We start from the raw sequence: 16,210 nt of genomic DNA, 5'->3' as shown, positions 1-16,210 counted from the left end.
ATCTCTCTTCCTGTTTCTACATGTATATTTATGACGGGGATCACTCATGAATACTTAAAGGGTAAAGCACGTGTCAAAGTATGACGTGTGCTGTGTGTCAGCGTTTGATAGCTGCTTATCAAAAACATGCAAGCGCTCTGGTATACCAGGAGAGGGACCTGACTACAGCAGCACGTCTCTGGGACTGCACGTATTCCAAAGCCTCAGTCACACTCACAAACATCTACTCTCTCCACACACCTGCATACGGACACATCCCGTCTCACCAGCGTGGAGCGGAGAGGCAGGTGCCTTCAGCAGAAGATGGAAGAACAGATGGAGAGAGAGACGGAGATACACATAATTTTATTGACCTATCACGATTCTGCAATCTACAACCACACAAAGAAGCATATAAAAAAAAAAAGATGGAGACAGAGAGAGAGAGACTGGGGTAGAGGGAGAGAGGCGTGCTGACCTGATGTGGGAGTCTCTCTGTGTGTGTGTGTGTGTGTGTGTGTGTGTGTGTGTGTGTGTGTGTGTGTGTGTGTGTGTGTGTGTGTGTGTGTGTGTGTGTGTGTGTGTGTGGTCATTGTTACTCAGCAGTAAAGTTGTTAACGCTGCCTCCCAGTGTTCATTAAATTAATTGAGAGAGAGAGAGAGAGAGAGAGAGAGAGAGAGAGATGTCTTATTCACCACAATGCTACATGGAAACCTTGCCTTTGTGTGTGTAGTTTAAACGAAAACAAACACTCCAGCGATAAAAAAATGAGGACAATATTTCAAAATAGTGATATTTCAAAATTGGCACATATAAAAGTTTCTGGTCCATGTTTGACTTCTGAACTGTCGGTTTAGCACATTCAGCACGTTGGCAAACTGGTGTGGGGTTGTGTTGGAGCTCACTGAGAGAAGACTGAGGAGCTCAGTGTTGAAGTCCTACGCTAACAGAGAGGGTGAAGCCAACGCGGCTGTGAGTCTAGTGAGACTTTCAGAGAGCTGCTACAGTTTGGCTGTATGATGAACCATTATGTAAGATTTGCCTAAAACCAGCCAAAGATGTGAACAAGACGGAACATGCAAATATAAAAATTAAGCACCATGTAATCACTTCCCAAACGCCGTCAGCCGTCAGACGCCATATGGTAGTTGCGGGAAAAGCCTCAACGGCATTATCACAACAAACTGCGACAGGTGCTTTAGCCAAACCCATAACATCCACAGGGGATAATGCATGATGGGAGACCTACACATGTATCTCGCTAAAGGAATGGTGGTGTTCCACACGGTTGGGAAACCGTCATTCAGAGCCATGAAGCAAAACGCCAGTATGATGTACCTCAAAGGAAATCCAACCCACAGACTTGTATCACAACGTTTAACAAGATCTACACATTCTGCTGCCGATGGCAGATGTTTATTGATGGACAACAGCCCTGCGGTCGTAGGTGAAAATGACGCTGTACATGTCCTTGGCTGTCTCCTTCATTACACACGACTGGAAATTAGTCAAAATGTCTCTCAACAGTCTCTTTTTTCCTGGAAAGTCACACAGCTACAAGCATTGCTAGGTGATGGACTCTGAGAACGGGGACTGGTTGAGAATAAACTCTGTTATAGTGTTGTCAAAAAAATCGATATATCGATACGTATCGATACTGAACATTCTGAAACAGTACAATACTCGTTTCCCTTAAGTATCGATTATTTTTACATAAAATGCGCTTTCGTTTGACCCACCCAAGCTGCCGTAATGCACAGGACAGTTTGTAATGCTAATATGGCAGCTAAAGCAAACGCAGTGCTGTTGGATTCGAAGCAGATACAGATGGAAAACCGAAGGACATGAACAAGCCCGTTTGCAAGCGGTGCTTTTGGAACATTTCAACGAAGGGCGCTAAAGCCTGGTTGAGTGACCATAGCGCTCGACTCCGCGCACACCTCGCGCGAACCTCTGCGAGCGGTGGAGGCTTTATACTTTCCGCTTTGCAGTGTTGTCCGAAACTATATGTGGTAGTATAAAAGAAACACCCATCAAAACAGGGGAATGAACACTTACCTGACTAATTTTAATGCTGCTTTGTGTTTCAGTGTGTTTCAGGTTTGAAAAGTGCTGCAATTTAGGCTAAAGTACTTGAAAATGTTTGTTTAAATTGTAACTACTTCGTTTCACAACAAATATCTGTCTGACTGAACAGTTTTCTTGTATTACATTAACAAATACGAGCCTCTTGTAATTCCAGGATGAAACATGAGAGAACGTGAAGACGTTAAGATTGGGCGTTTTGAAAATAAACAACCACTAAATAATGTGATTAAAAGTGCAATATTTCGAATCATTTCGAGTATATGTATAAATATTTAACTTAATTAAGTTTAACGTGCTGGGAAATATTGGTACAAGCGCTTGAATTGAACCCTGCAAACATGACTTTGTTCATTGCGCTGAGGCGCGGCGCGCGCGAAGTTACAAAATTCGAGAGGTGCACGACTTCGCGTGCGCCGCGCTTCAGCGCAATGAACAAAGTCATGTTTGCAGGGTTCATACACCTTGTGGAATTCAAACACTTGTATGTCACTTTCAAGGTCCATTTCAATATTTCCCAGCACGAGCAAAGACACTTTGTCAGACGTTCAAAAGACGTCCACTGAAAAGCCAGAATGAAAGTTTTAGCGACGTCTTTTTTAAACGTCTATTACTGCTGTTCAGTTGCAGTTTTTGCACGTCCTGACATCCAATAAAGGTCCTAGTAAGACGTTCAGATAGAAAACTCGTCATAGACGTTCATGTTAAGTTAAAAGGTTAAGGTCCTAGTCACACTGTCAGATTTTGAACCAGTTTTGAACGTCCACCAGACATGCAAAAATGGGTCTGGACTGACCGACGTGATACAGACTTGATTTTAACGTCTTTCTGACGTCGCATGTTTGTTGGGATAAGTTAAATATTTATATATATACTCGAAATTACTCGCTTTTTTATCACATTATTTAATGGTTGTTTATTTTCAAAACGCCCAATCTTAACGTCTTCAAGTTCTCCCCCTGGAATTACAAGATGCTCGTATTTGTTAACACAAAAGAACTGTTCAGTCAGACATATTTGTTGTGAAATGAAGTTACAGTTTAAAGCATTTTCAAACACAAAGCAACATTCATTTGTTTGTTTATAAAAAAATGAAAAGGCTTTAAAACGGAAATTAGCACCGTATCTGACTTTGGTATCGAAAATTGTATCGAATTTCAATATTTTTTTAAGTATCGTATCGAAGTTGTAATTCTTAGTATCGTGACAAGCCTACTCTGTTATAGCTGTGGATAATGGAGCCGCTACTGCAGGGCCTGTCCAGCTTCTACATGGGTCATGGTTACACTCTTTAACTCATCATCTGAACTGGGCAGTTTGGAGGACACTGCAAGACCATAGGCAAAAGACAGGGGGCGCTCTTGCCATCACTGTGGCCTCCCACAGATCAGTGAAGAGAACGGAGGGAGAGCTGATTGGACTTGGACTTCCTCTCATCACAGCGGCGTTTATTCTCTACAAGCCTCTTCGGTGGTTTTGTAGTATCTCTCGGTTGTACTGTAATTTAACTGAATGTTTAATGCATATTCTGTAATAATAATAATAGCACGTTCAGAATAAAAGTCCCCATATAAATTGTGGTCTTTATAGGCATTGAGATATAAAAATGATGGATATAAAAATGGTTCTGAGATGAAAGCGTAGTTGGAGGCAGACATGGGCCACATTTTTTATAATGGTAGCACATGCTGTTACATGGAACGTTTCTGATACACTATGCTGTTACAGCTGAAAATCCAGTGACCTTTGAACTAAAAATGTAACTTTTTAAAGAATAAATGGAGAATAGTTGGACATGAATTGATCCTTCATCCTTTTTTGAACACATACAAAGTTTAATCCTAAGTACACTTTAAAAGCACCTCACCGGTATCTGCTATTGTCTGCCATTTTGTTTAGCTTCAGAAACACGGAATTATGGGATTGTCCAGTTTGCACACTGCCATAGTATACAATGCAGGACCAATTTCAGTTAGCAGCTGCGATTACTAGAAGTATGTGATTTTGGACGTAGCCACGGTTACAATGGCCATATGGTCTGACTCGGTGTTCTGGAGAAAAGGGAACAGGACCGTCTGAGCAGGAAACTAAGACAGCATCCACCAGTGGTCCTGAGATGTTGCACATCTCCGCTTTACTGTTGTCTGCCTGTGATCTATGGACATGAAGAGCTGGTGATCTGGTGGAAAACTAACGGAAGCCTCTTCCCAGTGATACCCGAGTTAGCCAGAGAATACTCACGTGCCAGGACATCACCGTCTGTGGCTGTTCGGAACAGCGGGTTGGGTTAGTAGTCTTGAACAGAACCTGCTCAAACCTGATAAGAACCAGTTTTTGAGAAAAAAAAAATTCTAAATGTGCTTCTGTTGCCAGTACGGCCGATGAATTTTTCTTGCCATATTCCCTGGTTTGCTACTAAAACAGTGTTTCTCTGTTGTGTTCTCACCATAAATATTATGGTAGCTCACATGTTGTGTTGTTAAGGTCTGTAGGTTTGTTTTGTGTAGACAGTGTTCAGCAAAAGAGTAAACCTATTGAAATGGATAACAAAATAGTATAGGCTATACGTGGTTAATACTGTAAAGGTTAAATATGATTATTGTTTTTCAGATATTGTCATAATGTGATGTATAAGGAAGCTAAAAGGAAAATAATGTTTCTAATGCTTATTCAAATGAAACATAAAAAATAGCATTTGTTCATGGAAAATGTATTTGAAACCCCACCCTGGTAATACTGTATGACATGGGCTTATTTGAAGACGGTGTAACAGTATTGGAAGAAGGCAGTATCGCCCGACACTAGTGTTGTGAGATCCATGAGATCACAAACCGACACTAGTGCTGTGAGATCCATGAGATCACAAACTCTCATATTAGTGATCTGTGTCCTCAGACTCAAGTAGTTGACGTGATCTGTGAATAGATCTGCCTCCATGAGACCTCTTTAATTGTGAATGAATCACATCCAATTGGATTGTTATGCATATGTCTGGGGTGTGGTAGAAAACAGTTTTATTTAAAATACAGATGGGAGGTGTGTTCCAGCATTAATGCATTAGGCCGTGAGCAAGTGCTAGCTGAGCTGGGTGTGGCCTGCGTGGACCAAGCTCCGCCTCTGTGCTACACCCGTTGGCTCTGCTCGCCACATCTGGTGTGTGACCGTTTGGTTTTTGGCTCCATATAACGTCTCTGTGTCGCCTTTTACCTTAAAACGTTTTGCAGTGGCGAATGGGTGGGTCTCGGCACCACTGCAGTTCCACCACTGTGGAGATTGTGATGCTGCTGGCCTTTTAAGAGTGCCTCAAATGTGTTATTGTTGCTTTGACGTCGGAGCCTATGAGCCAGGACAGCACATGGAGGTGGGGCAGATGAGGGTGGAGGGTGATTTCTGAGAGCTGTTACGATCTGCTGTAGGGATGCACCGAAATGAAAATTCTTAGCCGAAACCGAAAACCGAAAATGAGAAAACCAAGGCCGAAAACCGAAACACCGAAATACATTATGCCAATTATTAGTAACATTGGATTTATGGCTAACCTCACTAAAATCAAAGCATTGCTATTCAAAGAATAAATCAACTACAAAATTTGATTTGAAAATATGTATTTAGCACTGACATTACAGTAATGCATATTATAAAATAAAATTAGTGGTGGGCCGTTAACGGTGATAACGCTGACAATGGCCGACCACTAATTAAATTTAACTCGCTTCCAGACCGTTTTTATCTGAAAGGAGAAATATATGTATTTTATACGAGTTAAATTTAATTATAACTGACTGACCTGAAAGATAAATATAAATTCTCTCATAAAAACGTGACGTGAGTTGCAACAACATTAAATAGCTCAGGTAAACACGCTTCTGAGAAATGTCGTCTGCTCAGCAAAACATAACGGGGCTCAATGTTCTCTATTAGCCTACGAAATCCCTACGACAGAGAACGGCTGATCGTCTAAGGCAACGAGTTCCATAATTTTTGGTGTAATGTCCTTTTCCTTGGTGCCATCACTGGAAAACTTTTTTGCTAGCTTTATCCAAATAAACACGTGCAGGCGATTTTTGCTTGCGTCATCACAACACATTGTTTCGGCCGTGTTGTTTCGGTGATGAAAGTATTTCGGCTGAAAACCGAAAATGCAAATTTAAGCCATTTCGGCCGAAATTTTTCGGTGGCCGAATTTTCGGTGCATTCCTAATCTGCTGAATGTTGGGTCATGGGGTTTGAGTGAGTGAATAACAAACACAACCACCATGGTAGTTTGGTACAGCCCAACCGTGTTGATATCCCATGGTCAAACAAAAGGAATGTTAGGTGTACATATTGATACACCGATAATTTTGTTTTTCTGTATGATCGTATGTGTTTAAAGTAGGGGTGGGACGCAATATAAAAAATTTATCAAATTAATTAGAAGCTTTGTAATTAATTAATCGAAATGAATTGCATTTTAATCGCATTTCAATATCTAACATGAGAAATATTAATTTAAGTTTGAATGATGAATGAATCAATGAACATAATCATAAACTTCAACATCTTGTTTATTTTTCCACCAGTCTACTACATAGACCAATAGATGAGTGCAGAAAACAGAGCAAACAGTTTTCAGAACACTGGAAATTCTGACCAAAAATGTTTAATTTTTGGAGTTTTGCTCAGGATATTTGAATAATAAGAAGAACTGAAGTAAATCAGAAGATGTTTTTTAAGACCATTTTAGATGGACTTTTTCTTTAATTTCCCAGGCCTCTGTCACAGCTATAAAGTCCTCTACACAGGCATCTCCATAGTGCCTAGAAGTGGTCTTCTGCATGTTCAAAGCAAATGACTGGATCTTCCATTCATCATCTATAATATGAGCTGTCACACCAAGATAATTCTTGTTGCTAACAGAGGTCCAGTGATCCCCAGTCAGAGCCACATTTGTGGCGCTCTTCACAATAACCTGTTTTACTTCCCTTTCCTCATCATACAGCTGCTGAATTTTCTTCGACATTGTCTTTCTGGACGGCAGTTCATAACTTGCATCAGTTGACGCAATGTGCAGCGCTTCTTGTAAGCCTTTGACCACAGAGAGCGGTCTACAGTCCACAGCCATCCATCTCGCCAGTGAATTGGTCAATTTGTCTGACGTGGATTTTGACATTTTGTTATTTAATTTGAACCCCAACATGTGGTCGAGTGTTGACTGGCGACACTGCTCGTACTAGGAATACATTTAGCAGCTAAGTTATCATTACTGACCTGCGCGTTAGCCCCAACATGTTTTGCGTTGAGGTGGTAATGAAGGGTGGAAGTGCTCCTGTGATAAGCGAACTCCTTCCTGCATAAAGTGCAAATAACACTATTTGTGTTTGTACTTCCATCTGAAAATTTCTTATATTTAAATTTCCCATCTACCAGCGTAGCCTCTTCAGTCATCTCCATCATGCTCATCTTATTGTGCATCCATATAATCTGTATGCCTGGAACTCGTGCACTGAGAAACATTCCACGGTGCAAAAGTGTCTCATGCGTTAAATGCATTAAAATGCATACATTTTTTTAGTTTGTTATTTTCCCTGTAATAAATTAATCGAAATTAATGCGTTAAAATTAAAGTCCCACCCCTAATTTAAAGTTATGAGTCCAACATTGCCTTTGGTTCCACAGACGACCAGACATTATTCCAAAGCCATACATTCAATCACACGCATGACCAGTGCTGAGTTTCCCGCACATGTGAGGTAATTGACAGGCAGGAAGGACAGACTCGTTGTGGACACGTTTCCTGATTGGTTAGTACAGCTCGACCATGTTGACATTTTTAGTTGCTGATCGCTAGGCCTTAGACAGTCACTGAGTCATGTTCGTGTCTCACAGCATCTGGTTTAGTGATCGGTATCAGGATGTCAAACCGCTTGAGTGTTAACAGCGTTAACAGACCTTAACACTTCTATTATGTTCACAATTTGTGGTTTTTATGCATAGACAAGGGAAATGGTAATAACAAGTAATGCCGCAAATGAAGACGACTAGGGGACACTGGTGCTCGGAAGATGTTAAACCTAGAAGCACCAGACCCCATAGATCACAAGTCTCTCTAAAACATAGGTTAATTCTCTAGACCACCCTGGCTGGGCTTGGTCATGTGTTGTATGTGTTGTTTAACATACCAGGACTAAACCTGCCCAAGTCCCTAGTCCTCCATAGACCTTGCTCTGTCCCGAAGCCAACCTGCTCCAGGACGAACCCATTCTCTTCCTCTGCCATCTTCCTCACTTGGGACAATGGACAATTGCTGGCTGTTCTCAGAGGGGAAGTGAAATCTCTGGTTTACTGTACAGAGATCATTTGCAGATCACTTGGTGGACTCTAAACTCTCACCTGGCATCTGCTGCTGTTGACCCCTGAAACAATGGCTCCCATGCTAGCCCAGTTACTAATTTATCCCACCTAATGGCACATGTTTAGCTCAGAGACTGTTGTCTGTGGGCAATCAATGTGATGTTTGCTTTTTTTGTGTGGTTTATTTTTTAGTATCCGGGTCTTCTGTCATCTCAGAGGAAACATTTTAAGCAGTGAATCTTTTTGAACTCTTTTACAGCTTTGCAGGGTTTATTGTGGGGTTTATTGTCTAATTCCAGGTTCTTCTTCATCCTCTTTCAGGTCTCCATTAAGGTGCACCAGTTTTGGAGCTGACGGCTTTGATGCAGCACGGGTAAACACCTTCTTGGTTTTTGTCTAGGCCTGACTTTGGGCTCTTTCTTAGAGATAAGGAAATATTCTCCCAACTGTACCATGGCTATAAATGGAATATGTAGACGATGGGCAGGGCTTGTTAGCATCATGAACAGCTAACACTATTTAGACTGTGATAGGGAGGATGGCCATAAGCAATGGGCTGAAGATCTTTAGTGGCTGGTGGGTGGTGAAGGTAATTCACACATCTGGGCTACTGGTGGGTAGTGAAGGTAATCCACACAGATGATCAGGGCTACTGGTGGGTAGTGAAGGTAATCCACACAGATGATCAGGGCTACTGGTGGGTAGTGAAGGTAAACCACACAACTCACACTCCTGAGACCTCAGTAGCAACACTAGATGTGGCTCTTGAGTAACATAGTTTTGGGTTTCCTGCAAGCAGCATTTTTACATTTAATTTCATTTTCACATTCTTTTACAGTCTTAAAATGTCTTTGTTTTTGTAGTTTTTGTAAAGTTGTTTCATGAGACTCCATAAGTGTCCCTTTGGATGTAAAAAATGGGTGCAGTGTGTTACACAATATTCTGTGTTGGAGGAAATTGGTAAATGTGGAAAGTCCTCTTGAATTTCTTGTGTTATTTAAGAAGTTGTATGAGTGGTTCTTGCATGAGTCTTGGAGAGATTTAAGATCCAACACCCGATACTTCTGGTTCGTGAAGTGAGATGTCAGGATGTGATGTCACCAAGTCTCTAAGCACCAAGACTCCAGTAGCTTCACATTAAAGACTACCATCACCTACAGACAGGACCCAAGTGCCCGAAAGTATAATTAAAGCTGAGGTCATCTCAACTGTTGCAGGGAGTGTTCAGAGTTTTCATCCTCCATGTGCATTAATATACTTAAATATGTTTATTTATAAATAAAGGACAACACGCATTTCCTCTTGATGTGGGAACCTTCACTTGGAGCTAGGAAATTAATGCCTTATTATTGTGCATTCAGTGTTATTGCTTTTGTTGTTTAATAAAAAGAATCTCCATTTCCATGTTTACACGCATGACTTTATTGAAACGGAGCAGCGGTCCAGATTGTGGCCTCACCCCTGTTCCCTGACCTCTCCCACTCAGCGCTGAAGGTAGTCCAAGATGGCGGAAGAGGTGATTGTCGTTGCCAAGTTTGACTACATGGCGCAGCAGGACCAGGAGCTGGACATCAAGAAGAACGAGCGTCTGCTGCTCCTGGACGACTCCAAGTCCTGGTGGCGCGTGCGCAACGCCTCCAACAAGACGGGCTTTGTGCCCTCCAACTACGTGGAGAGGAAGAACAGCGCCAGGAAGGCCTCCATCGTCAAGAACCTGAAAGACACACTAGGTGAGGACCCGGTCTGTCCACGCTCCTCATCACAGTGCTCAGTCTCCAGTCAGGTTCACTGCAGCCGCAGAAAGCATTAGTTGCTTGTACTGATTGCTGTCTGACATTGTGTGTATGTATGTAGGTCAGTTTTTTTTTTCTCATTTCCTGAGCACATATGGTTTTGACCACAGAGTGTCTTAAGAAGAAGAAGAAAAAAACGGAAGTCTTCTTCGAATATAGATCAGTCAAAAGCTGCATTTCCTGACAGCACTGCAGACTTGATTGTCTCTGCACTGAAGTCTATTCACTATTTCGGTACAGGTAAGGGCGCAATCTGACCGCTTTAAATATACTGAACGAGCCTCAATAGGTTTGTTGTGGTATGAGTGGTATGATGATCTGGTACTGTACGTGATTCTGCTCAATAATAATAATTGTTGTTTGAATACTGCTGCTAAATCATGAGCTGAGATGGCTGCTGTTTTGTGTCTTATTTGGAAGTGGGTAAATAGCAAAGAAGGTCTGCAGAAAAGCTTCATGCTGGCTTGACAAAGTGTGTTTAAAGCAAGTAAGGCAGGGACCTGGGGGGCGGCGGGGGCAGGTGGTGGGAGAGGGGATGTAACCATGCAAGACAACCTGCTCGGCCACCCTCAAAGGCACACGCAACTTAAGAGGGTGTTGCATGAGAAATGGTTGAAACTTTGAAAAATTCCTCTTGCAAACTGCTATAAAACTGAGCTGGAGTGATGAATAGATATAGGAAGAACACAACTCTGTCTTTATGAATATATCAGAGGCTAGTTCTAGTTTTAATATGGGCCTGTAATGATGGCTGAAGGTCTGATGGTTATGTAGATCTGGGAGTGGTCATTTAGGCCAGACTGATCTGATGATGACCTGAGGTCATTCTCAGGATCGGGGAGGCAGGCAGTGCTGTTAACCTGGTCCGAACGGCTGAGGTTCGTCTTCCAGAAATCCTTTATTTCTGCACGTGTATCAGTCCAAATTTTCTTTTGGTTAATATATCAGATTTTTGCTGCTTTTAATGTGTAGCTTATACTGGCTTTTTCACCAGTGATCTTAATACTTGTAAGTACATTTTAGATTTATTTTTGTGGATATGTATGTTTATTTTAGGGACAGCGTGTGCTTTAGAGGGTAGTATGTCACCCTCAGTGTATCATATGTAGCGTTCTGTTAGGACGCTATAACTCAGTGGTTCCCAAACTTTTTCTGCCGTGTCCCCCTTTAGTAGATGAGAATTTTTTTGCGCCCCCCTATATTGACACATGTGCACATGTTTTACTTCCAAGCTCCGCGCCCCCCCCTGCAATAGCTCCGTGCCCCACCTAGGGGGCGCACCCCCCACTTTGGGAACCACTGCTATAAATAAAGGTGCATGTACTTGTTTATTATTTGTTTATTTATTTGTTGTCCCTCTGAAGTCTCTGCATTTTCACTGTTGCATATTTAAATTTGCTTTGAAATATAATTAGTCCTAGCGTCACACCCGTATTATTTTAAATGTTCAGAACGGTCTCAGCAGTCTAAATCATTTGTCCAAATATGGCACTAAAGCTGAAAATATGCGGTCCATTTTTTTAAAAGAAATGTTTCATGTCTCACATGAAAACATACTTTTAACAGTTTACCAAAAGTGTTTGGTTCATTAACTTAATGAGATATATGAATAAATAAGTAAATGTGTAATAAATGCCCGAAGTGACATTTTGTGCAGTTGTGTGTCTGTGGTTGATGGCGCTACTTCACGTCATGGCTGTAGGACATTCCCATTAGATGAATAGAGTAAGGAAAGTTATCTGTCATGAGGGCTCACACCTTAGTGACTTCATCATTGTTGGACAGATTTGTACAAATCTCCTAGTCACATGCAATGGGAGGCAGGTATCAGTCACACAGGTGTTTTTTAATCTCAGTTAATTTTTTTATATGTTTTGACAAAATATAAAGGGCTCTACAAGTTCAGGATTTATTATGTATGTTATAATGATTCAGGATTTATTATGTATATTATAATGCTTGTATAATATTATAATGTTTGTTTTATGGCAAACAATTACACAATGAACAGCATCCAGAGTGACAAGCAACTCAAAGATATTTTGGTTGACTTATGTCACGATCACCACACACACACACACACACACACACACACAGTTCGACAGGAGTCACGTACTGTAGCACAACTGCTATTGCACTGTAACATCCCATACAGTGCACAGTAGCTTGAGTTCATAAGTAACACAGACTGAATGAGAGAGACAGAGAGACAATAGGAAGAGATTTGGCTGTCAATTGTGGGCAAACTGAGCCTGTTCCCCTGCTGTAGAGTGGACATGTCCAGAGATGCTGTAGAGTGGACATGTCCAGAGATGATGTAGAGTGGACATGTCCAGAGATGCTGTAGAGTGGACATGTCCAGAGATGATGTAGAGTGGACATCCTTTCTAGAGCTGCAGGGCATCTAGCTGTCTGCCATGCTTCCTGTCCAGGCTTTAAAGAGTCCTGCTGTATGACCTGTCCAGGGTTTATAGAGTCCTGCTGTATGGCCTGTCCAGGGTTTATAGAGTCCTGCTGTATGGCCTCTCCAGGGTTTATAGAGTCCTGCTGTATGACCTGTCCAGGGTTTATAGAGTCCTGCTGTATGACCTGTCCAGGGTTTATAGAGTCCTGCTGTATGGCCTGTCCAGGGTTTATAGAGTACTGCTGTATGGCCTGTCCAGGGTTTATAGAGTCCTGCTGTATGGCCTGTCCAGGGTTTATAGAGTCCTGCTGTATGGCCTGTCCAGGGTTTATAGAGTCCTGCTGTACGGCCTGTCCAGGGTTTATAGAGTCCTGCTGCAGAGTGTTGGAGCATGTTGCAGAAACAGCTCCATTAGGCGTTTGTCACAGCAGTAAAGGTGCAGTTTGGCCTTTTGAGTCTGATCTACATTATGGATGTTTCACAACAGCCTATTAAAGTATAATCTCCCACTTTCTGAGGTTATAGCTGCTGTTGTCAAGACAACCTCTTGACATTATGGTTGACATTGTCAAGACATTAAGTTTGTTTACAAGCTGTACTTTCAAGATACTGAATGTATTATTTTCAACAAATAAATAAGGATTGTAATAAATAGATAGCTATCTGTTTATCTGTCTAGTTATCTGTACAGTGAATGTTGAGGTTAGCGGCACCAGTAGCAGTGAGTTAAAATAACAGGAATATTGTAAGTGAATCAAAGAGAAGCGGGTGTGTAGGTGAACGTGAGAATCTGCTGGGCTTGAGTCTTTAGTCGGTGTGTGTATGTGCCTCTGTGTGTGTGTGTGTGTGTGGGGGTGGGGGTGGTGTGTGCTGCAGGGTCAGCGTGTGTTAATCTTTGATTCTCACCTGTTTGCGCCCTTGCTGATATGCAGGTGTGTACAGGTGACCTGCTGATGTCAGCATGGAGACTTTCACACAAGCTGGTTAGCTGGGTTTGCCTTTAAAAACCGTAACTGACATATAAACTCAGATATTACTCTCCCCTCTCTATCTGTCCCACTCTCTTTCTCTCTCTCCTTTTCTCCCTATCTCTCACTTTTTGTGTCTCACTCTCACCGCGGGGACTCCTACTTTGGCATGGCTGTAGAGAGGGCCACTCTGCTGACGCCCCGAATGTCCAACAGAACTGAATAATTCAGCTTTCGTGTTTGGCTTTTGTGTAACTCCAGTACTGAAGAAAGAGTGAAAGAAGAGACAAAGAAATGCTGTGAGTGATTTTTGCAGGCGTTTCATGTGGAAACTTGCTGTAGGTGGTGAAACTGTCGCTACCGTGGAGACTCAAGCTGTGTGTAGTGGAGGGTTTCTCCTGCTAAACACTCCTTATGTTTTCAGTTTCAGTGCACTAATGCAGTGTGAGTCAGAAAAGCCCTTACATTCAAGTGTGTGTGTGTGTGTTTGAGAGGCACTGTAGTATACTCATTCTTTGCTTATTCCTTGCTCCTTTGAGTTTTATGACGGTAACGTTTGTTCTTCTAAACACACTGAATCATATGACTGAAGATTGTGAGTCATAGTGACGAAACAACTGTTGAGGTTGGTGTGTTGGGGATTTAGCCAGGTCATCATTTACAGAACTGTGTGTGTGTAAAACAAGCTGTTAGTCTGTCTGAAGGGAGGCCACCTGTGATTGGCTAAGAGCAGTCACATGGGTGGGGAGCCTGCTTGTGCAGTTAACCGTCAGCTCGCTCGGTGGTGGGCGTCTCACATGGAATAGCTCCACAGCAGAGGGACGCCTGGCGGGACAGGCCACAATGGACATGGCTAACCTTTTCAAGCATTTCTTCCGTGAGTTTTCCATCTCTTCTTCTTCTTCTTCTTCTTCTTCTTCTTCTTTTTTTAATTTGCTTTTCACACAAGATGTTGTCTTTGTGAGACATTTTCACCAAAGGAGTTGTAGGTTGTTGGAGTTGTTGGGTTGAAGGGATTAGTAAGTTTTGAAAGGCTTTTCTCCCCCTCTCAGTTGGGTGGGAACATGTTAGTGTGTGTGTGTGTGTGTGTGTGTATTTTTCCCTCTCGGTCTCTGCTGGTTTTTGTTTAGTTTTTTCTTACTGCTCTGGTTTTAGCTGCTTTGTGTGAATGCTGTGGTAGTCTGAGGACTGTGTGAGTTTGTTTAGTTAGGAGAGACCAGACTGTTAACTGAGGGGAAGAAAAAGTGGCTTCCCTGTGGCTTCCCTTTCAGGAGTCTTTGTACTAGTTGTAGCCCTGAGTGTGCTAGCAGGGAGAGACTGTGTGTCTGGTAGGGTGCGCCCGGCTCCCGGGGAAGCCAGGAACTGCCCTGCTCTCGCTCACACACTTCACCCCAGCGTGAAGAGCCCTCAGACCTCCTCTTCCTCACCAACACAAACCTTTCCACATACGCCCCTCTGCAGACGCACCAGTCAAACAAACGGGTTCGGAACTTGACTAAAAATCAGGTTTAAAAAGTAATCAGCAACCAAACACACAAAAACTTGGGCGTGCATCTTTTGCCGTGAGGCGTCGTCGTGTCCTTGGCAGCAATGGGCGTGTATATATATTTTTTGGGCTGTGCGACGGTGAACTGCACGTTTGCCCGTGTTGGCAGGTTGAAGGAGGGGGTTCCTCCTGTGGGGGGGTCGGTGGGGGCCCCTCTCCTCTCCCCCCTCCCTCCTGTCCAACACTGCACGCATTGTGGCCTGTCGCCCCCGGGACGGAGCGATGACGGCTACACCCGTATCTCTGCCGGGAGGACGGGGGAATGTGATAGCAGCGTTTCCACGGTGGCCCGGCCCGCATGGCCACACTCACACACTCTTGTCTTCCGAAGAACTTACAGTCGCTGTAAACATGCTATTTGCATTCTTCTCTGTGTAGCTGCTTTGGTTTGGTCGTTATGTTTATGAACAAGACTTTTATTATTGGTGTGTGTGTGTGTGTGTGTGTGTGTGTGTGTGTGTGTGTGTGTGTGTGTGTATGTGTGAGATTGTTGGTGAACTGTGTGTTTAGAGTATTATTTGTGAACTGTATGTATGAGATTATTGGTGAACTGTATGTATGAGATTATTATTATTATTTGTGAAGTGTATGTATGAGCATTATTATTATTGGTTAACTGTATTTATAAGATGATTATTATTATTGGTGAAGTGGAACCTACAAAGCAGTTTAATGTAGAAATGGAGTTACGGTAATCCCGCCCCCTTCTCTTTCCTCTCCTCTGGCCTCTGCTCGGAGAGGAAGTGGTCTAATTTGAGACAGATTTCTCCCCAGTTCCTTTGAGCTAGCAAGAGAGGAAGTGAGGAAACTGGGACTATTGATTCACAAACGTCTTAGCGACAGTCAGTCTATCCGTTTGTCTGTACGCCTCTCTGCTTCCCACACCACACCACACATCTCCCTCCCTCTCCCTCTCTCTCTCTCTCTCCTTGTCCCTCTCTCCCTCTCCCTCCCTCTCTCCCTTTTTCTTTCCCTCTCAAAGAAGGCTCCGTGAGATCTGCCAGGATTACTGTGAGGAGTGACAGAGACACAGACATGGAGAAATGGGGGGTTTTCCCCCCTTCTTTCAGATCTATCCAACCATTATATTTACAGTTTCCT

General features: G+C 42.7%; 1 protein-coding gene across 5 annotated transcripts in view; it reads left to right on the top strand.

The window, feature by feature from the left end:
* nck1b (NCK adaptor protein 1b) overlaps positions 1-16,210 on the top strand; it is a 41,428-nt gene that overhangs the window by 11,442 nt on the left and 13,776 nt on the right. For 4 of the 5 annotated variants that reach the window (XM_076971065.1, XM_076971068.1, XM_076971066.1 and 1 more), the window contains 2 exons: positions 8,720-8,771; positions 9,885-10,128. In XM_076971065.1, the coding sequence (XP_076827180.1) occupies positions 9,903-10,128 (226 nt within the window). In that variant the 5' untranslated portion in view covers positions 8,720-8,771; positions 9,885-9,902. Of the gene's footprint in view, positions 1-8,719; positions 8,772-9,884; positions 10,129-14,287; positions 14,441-16,210 lie in introns of those variants that run through there. The other variant, XM_076971069.1, reaches the window with a different exon arrangement.

Source organism: Brachyhypopomus gauderio, chromosome 13, assembly GCF_052324685.1.
Source record: "Brachyhypopomus gauderio isolate BG-103 chromosome 13, BGAUD_0.2, whole genome shotgun sequence".
Taxonomy (NCBI): domain Eukaryota; kingdom Metazoa; phylum Chordata; class Actinopteri; order Gymnotiformes; family Hypopomidae; genus Brachyhypopomus; species Brachyhypopomus gauderio.
The sequence above is the reverse complement of the archived record's forward strand: the minus strand, read 5'-3'. Positions and strand labels throughout refer to the sequence as shown.